This window comes from Quercus lobata, chromosome 2 (genome assembly GCF_001633185.2).
Source record: "Quercus lobata isolate SW786 chromosome 2, ValleyOak3.0 Primary Assembly, whole genome shotgun sequence".
NCBI classification, from domain to species: domain Eukaryota; kingdom Viridiplantae; phylum Streptophyta; class Magnoliopsida; order Fagales; family Fagaceae; genus Quercus; species Quercus lobata.
In genome coordinates this window covers 17,699,640-17,708,695 of record NC_044905.1, presented here as the reverse complement: position 1 = coordinate 17,708,695, position 9,056 = coordinate 17,699,640, and the positions used below count along the sequence as shown (strand labels likewise).

The following is a 9,056-nucleotide window of genomic DNA, read 5'->3' as shown; positions in this document are numbered from 1 at the left end:
TATGTAATTTTGCTAGTTGATGCAATAGTTCTGCTTCAAAGTTTAGGCCGCCCTTTTAGGAAAGTGTTATATTATTTTATTTTATTTAGTTCTTGTCATAAGTATGCTTTAATTATACTTACTATTAAAATTTCAGTTTGACGGCCCCTACGATTATTCACATTCATGGACGCGATTAATGGAATTTGTGGTCCTTGATTTGGATATTAGCGAGCGACTTATAGATGCTCTTGAGCAATTTCTTGTTGGCAAAATGGCCGATGTTGTTTGTATACTTTGTAATTTTGTTGTGAAAAAATCCACATTTTTACTAAGCTGCCTCAAATTTTGGCCTTCAAATGGCAGCTATTGGCTGAAAATGATGGATAGTTGGAAACAGAGTCCTTCATTTATGAAACTAATATCATTCTTAGAGATCCGAACAGAAATGTATGCTATAGTTTAGTTTGTTTGATACTTTTGTTAGTCAGTGATTAGTAAGATATTGATATCTAATGTTAAAAACTTATTTGACCGAGACATTTTTATACATTGTATGGAGTGCTGATGCGAATAGATGGAAATTACATCTCCTATATCAGCCATGATGATGGATGGCTGTGTGTTCATAAACACTGTACTGCGTAAGTCATTTCTAACTTGTGAGTTGTGATAGGTTATCTTCTAAAAAATTCTATCTGAAAGAAAATTTACCACCTTTTTATAACTTTGAACTTAGCTACTTGGTTGAGGAAATTAAGCATAAAGAGGATCCATACATGCTCTTCGGGGTTTCAGGCCTCTCTTACAGACTCTTCTTTGTTTATCTTTAGACAAGGGCCAATCTTGATCTACCTTTTTGATTGATGTTGACGATATTGTCCTTATTGCTTTTGAGCTCAAAGGCCTTGGGGATCTCCATTACTTCCTTGGTCTTTATATCACTCGTACCTCAAAAGGCTTATTCCTCAGTCAATCTAAATATGCTCATGATTTACTTACCAAACACAATATGCTTCTAAGCCTACTTAAAACACCTTGTGCTCCTAATCTGCGTTTGGTTCCCACTGATGGTACTCCCCTTGCCGACCCCCATGTTTATCGTTGGGAATCCAAAGCTTATAGATTATTCTTAAGAAATTATATAAATAGATTATGATTGTATTGTTTTGTATTATTTTCAGTTCTTTCCAATATAATTTCACACAATTTTATTCAAAGTTTTCTCTCTACTTTTTGTTTCACCATTTTCGTTTTCCTCTTAAGCTTACATTCTTATAGATTGTTGGGTCATTAAATAACGATCAAACTTGATTTGGCTTAGGTTCATATGCTTAACTGATTGTTCTGTTCCAATGTGTTTTATTCTAAAAAAATTAGTTTCGGGTTATCAAATATAGATAAACATCCCAGAAACTGAAAAAGGGAAACTCAAGTGCATACTGTAGGGGAAAGTCCAAAATATATCAAAAGAGCCTGCAATAGTAAGCCCTAAAGGAAGAGCCCAAGAAAGAAAGCATGACCAACTCAAGTAGAGCAGGCCCAACCCTGAAGAATCTTGAAGGCATACCAAGGAGCCAAGGAGGAAAAAGAAGCATGATCACTAAGGACTTTGAAAGGAACCATCTGAGGTTCAACCCTTCATCGACAAATCACCGAGGATCTCCTTGTCCTCGGCTACACACTAAAAGCCTTCCTACAACGAGAAGGCAAATAAAGGACTGAATGGATCAAAGAGCGAACAAGCATGAGTGTCGAGAGGAGGAAATGTTTGAGTTAAGTAACTCTCCCCTCCACATTAAATGAAATACACCCACGAGCATTGTTGCATTTCTTGTTGAATGACCCATTAGAACAATACCCAACATCCTGTTTTCCACTCATTTTCACCTTAAAAGAAGGGGGAAGTAAAAGATGGGACAAGAAGGAAGAGTATAAATAGGGACTGACCCCATGAACAAGGGTAGAAAAATTCAAGCGAGAAAAGTGTCTAGTGTAATAACAATTGAGATTTGAGAGTGAAAAGTTGTATTTATTATACCTATCTTTGGGACTTCCGACGACACGTTCATTAATCAAATCTAAATCAATTTCATTATTGCTACTATGTACGTTATCTCAATCTTTTCGATATCTTTTACTTGATTAAACTCTCGACTCATATTTACTAAATTAATTGTGGTGGTTATTTAAATTATTCTTCCTTATATATATATATATATATATATACACATATTTTTGACACATACATTAGAACATCCACAGCAGTAAAGCTATTTTTTTAGTTATTTGGCACCATAAAAAACTACTTTATCTATTTTACCTACTCATTTTACAAAACATCCAGCAGAGTGGATCTATTTTAGCTTTCAACACAATAAAATAAAATAAACATCACAATAAAATAATATATCTACTACAACAAAATAATACATCCCACTAAAAAAAAACACCACAAACCGATCATCTGAAGGTTCTGAAGAACAATAAGCAAACCCAAAACCCTAGCCACCTCCACTACCACCCACAACCCACAACCACCTCCACTGTCCACAGGCCACCATTAACACAACCCAAATTCATCAAATTTGCAACAAAATCATCTCAAAAACCAACCAAAATCACACATAAAAACAACCAAAATTCAACAAACCCACAAATCCAGTGACAACCAACAAAAAAAAACCCACACCACCATCACAGCCAACAACAACCGCCCAAAGTAATGGCTTGGGACAACCCTAGTGGCGGCACCACTCAGAGTTTAGGGTGTTCCCAGGAACACCCTGACTTGAGAAAAAACAAAATTTTATATATAATAATTTAATTTTTTTTATTCGTTTAACCTTAAAAAAAAAAAAAAGAAGGAACACCCTCAAGCAATATCATGAACACCCTCAAAATTTTTATGCCAAACAAATTTTGAACTAAAATCTAAAAAAAAAAAAAAAAAAAAAAAAATTGTAACAGAGCAAGCCCAAAAAAAAAGCCCAACATCAATCCTAAACAAATACCCAACAGGTCCAACCTAAACGTATTCTCAAAAAAAAAAAAAAAACCCAACCAATCTAAACCCAGTACGAATACGCGTCCGCCTCAATCATTAAATGGTAAAAGCAAAACCTAAAATCAAAAACCTTACCTTACCTAAAGAAAAAAAAAACTCATCTAATGAGGCTCATCAACGACAATGCCATACACCTCCACCTGAAATCTCATCATCAAGCACATAGGCGCGACGCGGCGATGGCGCCTCCGCCTGAAACTTGAGCAACAAAGCTTGAATTAGGCATCGGAGATCAATCCGATTGGATCAAAGCTTGCGACGCTAACGCTTGGCCTTGAATCCTTCCTCGCCTCCGACGCCTTGACGTGCTGCCACGGCCCTTGGCGCTGCCCCTCAGGCCTCCCTCAAGGTATTTTACACTTTACTTCTCTCTCTTTTTCTCTCTTAATCTTTGGGTTTTGCTGTGGAGTGTGGACTGTTTTGTTCTGAGAGAGAGAGCTCACTTTCTTTTTGAACTAATTCTCTCTCTTTAAGTCTTTATAATTATTCAATTTATTTGCCCCTATTTTTTTTTTACTTTATCCGTTGGTGTGTCACTGTGTTGGTCAGTTGGTGTTGGTGAGTTTGTCTTTTAGTATAGTGTGATTTGTGAATTTATCTGATTGACTCCTCTTGTGTGAATCTTGTCTGTTGAGTGGGGGGTAGATGGGGCCATGGGGCCGTGTGGTGTGGTGTAGGGTCAGGGGTGGGATATTTGAATTGGGGAAATGAAGGCATGCAGAGGCAGGGGTGTGTGCACACATGAGGTGTGTGTTAGTGTGTGCTAATGCACAGTGGGGTGTGTGTTAGACTGCTAGTAGTTATTAAAAAAAATTAATGAAGCAACTAAACACCAATAATTAATAATTTAATTAACTAATACATTATAAAAGACAACCAATTAAATTATGTTAGGCTAAACAACAATTAATAATTAATGAAACAACAATATAACAAATTATAGTTTATAAAAGACAAACAAATTTATAAAACAACTAAACAACAATAATTAATAATTTTATTAATATTTCAAATGAACTTATAGTTAATTGTTCAGGTACCTTTGTTCATTTTTTTTTTTTTTCCTTTTGAGGTTTTTCGATGTACAGAATGCAAATTTGTTTTGGTTTTAAGAACATTTTTTTTTTTAAGCACAAATTTCATGCTGGCCAAATCTTGAATTTCGGCCGGTATTTAACAAAACGTCTCGAAACACAAGAAATAGACTGAAATGTCCCGAAATTTTTTCAAAGTGGAATAGGAACACCCTGGACAAAATTCCTAGAGCCACCACTGGACAACCCTCCACCACCACGAACACAGACCACAAACACAACCCATGAATGCAACCCAATCAACAAACCCACCTCAAACAACCACCACCCACAACTTTGATTTAAACAAAAAAAAAAAAAAAAAAAAAAAAAAAAAAAAAAAAAAAAAACCACCGCCACTAGGCTTGGGACTTGTGTCGGCAACGGCTTAGGACTTGGGTCACTGTGAAGAAGAAAGGTGAAGTAAAAAGTAAAAATAGAGAAAAAATGGCTGGAAGAAGGAACCAAAAAAAAAAAAAAATTGAAAGGGAGAAGTGCTGGGTTGGGTTCGGTGAAGAAAATAATGAATGTGAAAAAGAAAGAGAAAAGATTAATTTAATAAAAGAAGAGAGACCAACCAATTACAATATATATATATATATATATATTGCCTTTGAATTACAGTGCACAATCATTTTTAGCTGTAATTGAGAAGGTAAAACTTTTGGATATAGCTTCACTATTGTAGCTCACTTTTTAAAATTTGTAGTGTTAAAAATAGCTATTTAGCACCACTATTGCTAGTGCTCTTATGTAGCAACACATACAATATTACGTGTCTACTTAAGAATATGTCCCATGTCAATTTCTATGCTTTATTCTCTTAATATATTTATTATTGAGACCCCAATTCCAATAGAAAAGAAGTGATTTTATATGATAATACATATCTTTGGCGTGAATGAAAGTGAAATCATTTTATATGAAACACACTATACTTTTTGTTGTTTTATGTAAGTGAAATTGAGAATCCTTGTAAATTGTAATTAAATATAATTAACTAGGTCCTATGAAAAAATATATACTTAATGAGGGACCCTTTCCTTGACTTTGCCCAACGTGTTGTATGCACTGAACTGAATGAACATCAATTCCCTACTGAGCTTATCTACTATCTACTCTCTTTAGTCTTTTCCAATAGTGTTTCGCAGAAAAGCCGTAATTCAGTGTTAAGCAAGAGACTAGAAAACTGAAAAAGTGGGTATGTTTGGTGGACTGAATGTAAATTAGATTAGGAATAGTAATCTTTATTACTAAGAATAGGAAATATTGTAATGGAATAATTATTACTATTTTTAAGTTTGGATGTTACATATAAAAAGCTTGTAAATGATGATGTATAAGGAAATTTTATATTTTTGAAAATATATTAATTTTAAAACCTATTATATGTACTAAGAAATAACTATTAAATCCATTTTAAAGAGAAATAATTATTCTTCAATTTAAAGAATAGTTATTCCAATATAATAACTAATCTATGTAACAAAGATGCAACTAAATAACCGAATTGTTGTTACATATGAATAATTATTCTATTACAATAAATATTACAGTATAGCAAACGTACCCTTATAAAACTCTGTCATCTTCTATTTCATTTCAGCAAAATAAAAGTAATAGTAATAATAATAATAATAATAATAATAAATGAAAAGGAAAAAACAATTAAAAAAAAAAAAAAATTCTCTTTTCTCTGCTGGCCAAAATATTAAGAGGCCAAGCGGCTAAGGTTATACACCAGTGGGCAGTACTGAAGGCCCATATTGTATTGCTTGAAGTTTTGGCCTATTATAACTTGAACTCCTTTCATATATTTTTTATATTGGCACTTATATATCTGATCCAATCAGCTAAAAAAGACTTGAATATCGGATAAAAAAATGGCATATTACACAGTAACATATTTTTGGTCTATCAAATTATAATGGACTAAGTGTTTTTTATTATTCATCTTGAAGTGGTAAGGAGGGATTAATTTTTTAATTTTTTTAAAAGGGAAGGAGGTGGGATTAATTGAACTTGGACATTTCTGTTAAAAATACCAAATTATATACAATTTGATTATAAGGCTATTTGAAATTATAATGGGCTAAGCTTGTAGGGCATTTTAGAGCCGAAAATGGATAAGAAGGGCATTGTCAAATGCTTTAATATTAATTAATTTATTAAAATAACACATTAATATTAAAATATTCCAACATATAGAAACATGTGAAATTCATTTTCTGTAAGGATGTCAAATGCACAAGCACAACACTATGTTCTCTTGTCATTGTTGCCTGCCCACCACCACTGCAAAATTTGATACAATTCAAATTCATTTTCATACTACAAATATCAGAATAACAAAACCTTGTCATCATGTATTATATTAGTATAGATGTAATCAGGGACGGAACCAAGATTTGTACCTGAGGGGGGCCAAAGCTTAAAACTAGAAAAAAAAAAATTATGAAAATAAAAACTAACATCTATTTCATATTCAACAAAATACTACATACAAAATAAGTGTTTTTTATTTTGTACGTGATTTTTGTTTAGTCCATATTTATTTTTTTATTTTGTTTTTGTAGTTAAAGCGGCATGAATTTTATTTATTTATTTATTTTCTTTTAGGTCAATATCTAAATATTTTAGAGGAGAGACAAAAAAAAAATATATATATATATATTTAAGGGAAAATCTTAATTTTTTTTGTACCAATTTGTATGCATATATTAGCTTATATGCATATGTTAGTTTTTTTTTTTTTTTGGGGGGTGCATGACCCCCTCTGCCCTAGTGTAGGTCCGCCCGTGGACGTAATATGTTGTTCTTTTATAAACACACACTTGCCTGCACACTTGTACAATAAAACTTATAACAAAAGGTACGTAATCAAATTAATCATCACTTATCACGTGTCATAGTTACATTATAACGTGTGATCTAGACTTCTTTATTTTTTTTTTTTTGGGTGTGCATAGTATGAGATTACGTGGAGCCACGTAATTCCATAGTAATCTTATTAATCTCTCAAACTTCATCACCTAACACCGACGTGTACATTTGATGTCAAAGCTTCCTCATTAAATGCAAATGTAATTTGTTTTTGGTAAAGAGAGGAACGCGGCTTCTCGTCGCCGCTAACACAATGAGAGTAGCCAGCTGGCATAGTGTACACGTTTGCCTTCCAAAAAAGCTATCTACTTTCAACCAAACATTTAATAAAAACCTGTCCTGTCTCTCTCTTAGCTACTACTTGCAACGCAAGAAAGAAAAAAGAAGAAAGAAAAAACTGGCAAATGCTGAGTTGGTAACCTCAATCTCTGTTCTTTCTCGTGTCCCAACTTCAATGCCCTTATGACTAATATTCCCACTTAGTTTTATGAGTCACTGGTAAATTTCCTGGTAGCTTGTTGAGCAAAGGGACATATCATATATGAAATATGTACACATTGTGTGGCTTATTTTTATATAAGAATATGTTCTAGTGTCATTTTCAGATTTTCTTTGCTTTATTCTCTTAATATATTTATTGAGACCCCAAATCCAATAGAAGTGGTTTTATATGGTAAGTACATATATATCTTTGGCATGAATGGAAGTGGATAGTTTTATGTGGCACACAAACTATACTTTTTGTTGTTTATTATGTAAGTGAAACTGAGAATACTGCTAATTAAATATAATTAATGAATAAACCTTTCCTAGGGGATTTGTTTTGCTTTGCTTTATGTTTTTTTATTCAGTGGGTTCACTGGTTTTGAACAAAATGGTGTATGCAATGAACATGAATTACCTAATTAGCTTCAATTGGGCTCCTCTTTTACAATAGACAGTGTCACAGACAAAAAAGCAAGCTGGCCAACTGTAAAACTATGTTAATAGCACAAAAAATTGGGAAAGTAAAGAAAAAGAAGCTATCATTTCTTTCAGAAGTTTGACTGTAATTAACTGGAAAGATCAAACTCCGTCATCTCATCTCCTATTTCATCTCAGCAAAATTTACTATCTCCGAATACTTCAACCAAAAAAGAAAAAGAAAAATTCCAAAACCTTCAAAAAGGAAATGAAAATGAAAAAACTCTCTTTGCTCCGGTGGGCAAAAATTAAAGAAACCAAGCCGCTCACTGGTTGTGATCTTGGGCTTCTTGGTTCTCTGGGGACTCTCTAGTTTCTTCAGTTGTAGCTTGTTCATGGTCACTCAACTCCTTTTTCATTGTCTCACAATTCTCAGCCTTGTTGTCCCCATCTTTTTTCTCACCCTTAACGTTAACTCCATCACCAAAAGAAGCAGCTTTGGAATACATAGGTGTGGCCAAGAAAGTTGGCTTCTCATCTCCAGCCATAATCACCAAGAATTTCTCTTCGAACACCTTCACTGCCTTGCTTTCAGAATCACCTGCCTCTTTTTCATCACCATTCTCCAAGTCTCTCTCTTGTCCTCCTTCCCTCTCATCCAATTGACCTGCAAGCTTCCAATAAGAGCAAGCCAAGATCAAAAGCGCAAACGCTATCAGACCCAGCATCGCTGCAAGCCCTCCGAAGAGGTATGGCACCGGAGAGTGCCACGGAGACCGCTGTGCTTGTGTCTGCATCACTGACATGGATGGTGTTGGTGACACTATTGAAGTCTCTGCTGTTGTTGTTGAGCTAACTCTGGCAATGGTTCTCATTTTTTTTCTTTTCAAATAGCTGTTTCTCTTTGGTTTTGGGGGGTTTTAGGAAAGTGTAGAAAGCAAAGAACGTGAGTTTGAGAAAAGAGAGACGGTGAGGGGTTGTATTTATAGCTCAATAAAAAAGAGAGGGAAGAGAAAGATAAATAGATAAAACACTTTTATTTTATATTTTTTGTGTTTCTGCTTTTGCTTTTTATTGGGGTCACGGAATTGGGCGTGTTATGTTGTTGTGAGCAGGATTCCCTTAAACTTGATCCTCTGCATCCGGATGGT

The 9,056-nt window shown here is 34.0% G+C and overlaps 1 protein-coding gene across 1 annotated transcript; it reads right to left on the bottom strand.

Moving 5' to 3' along the window:
* Nucleotides 1–8,040: 8,040 nt before the first annotated feature.
* On the bottom strand, nucleotides 8,041–8,840 carry LOC115977948 (protein GLUTAMINE DUMPER 5-like). The gene has a single exon (XM_031099982.1). It carries the CDS (start codon nucleotides 8,778–8,780, stop codon nucleotides 8,232–8,234), a length of 549 nt encoding a protein of 182 aa, XP_030955842.1. The 5' UTR covers nucleotides 8,781–8,840; the 3' UTR covers nucleotides 8,041–8,231.
* Between the last annotated feature and the right edge of the window lie 216 nt (nucleotides 8,841–9,056).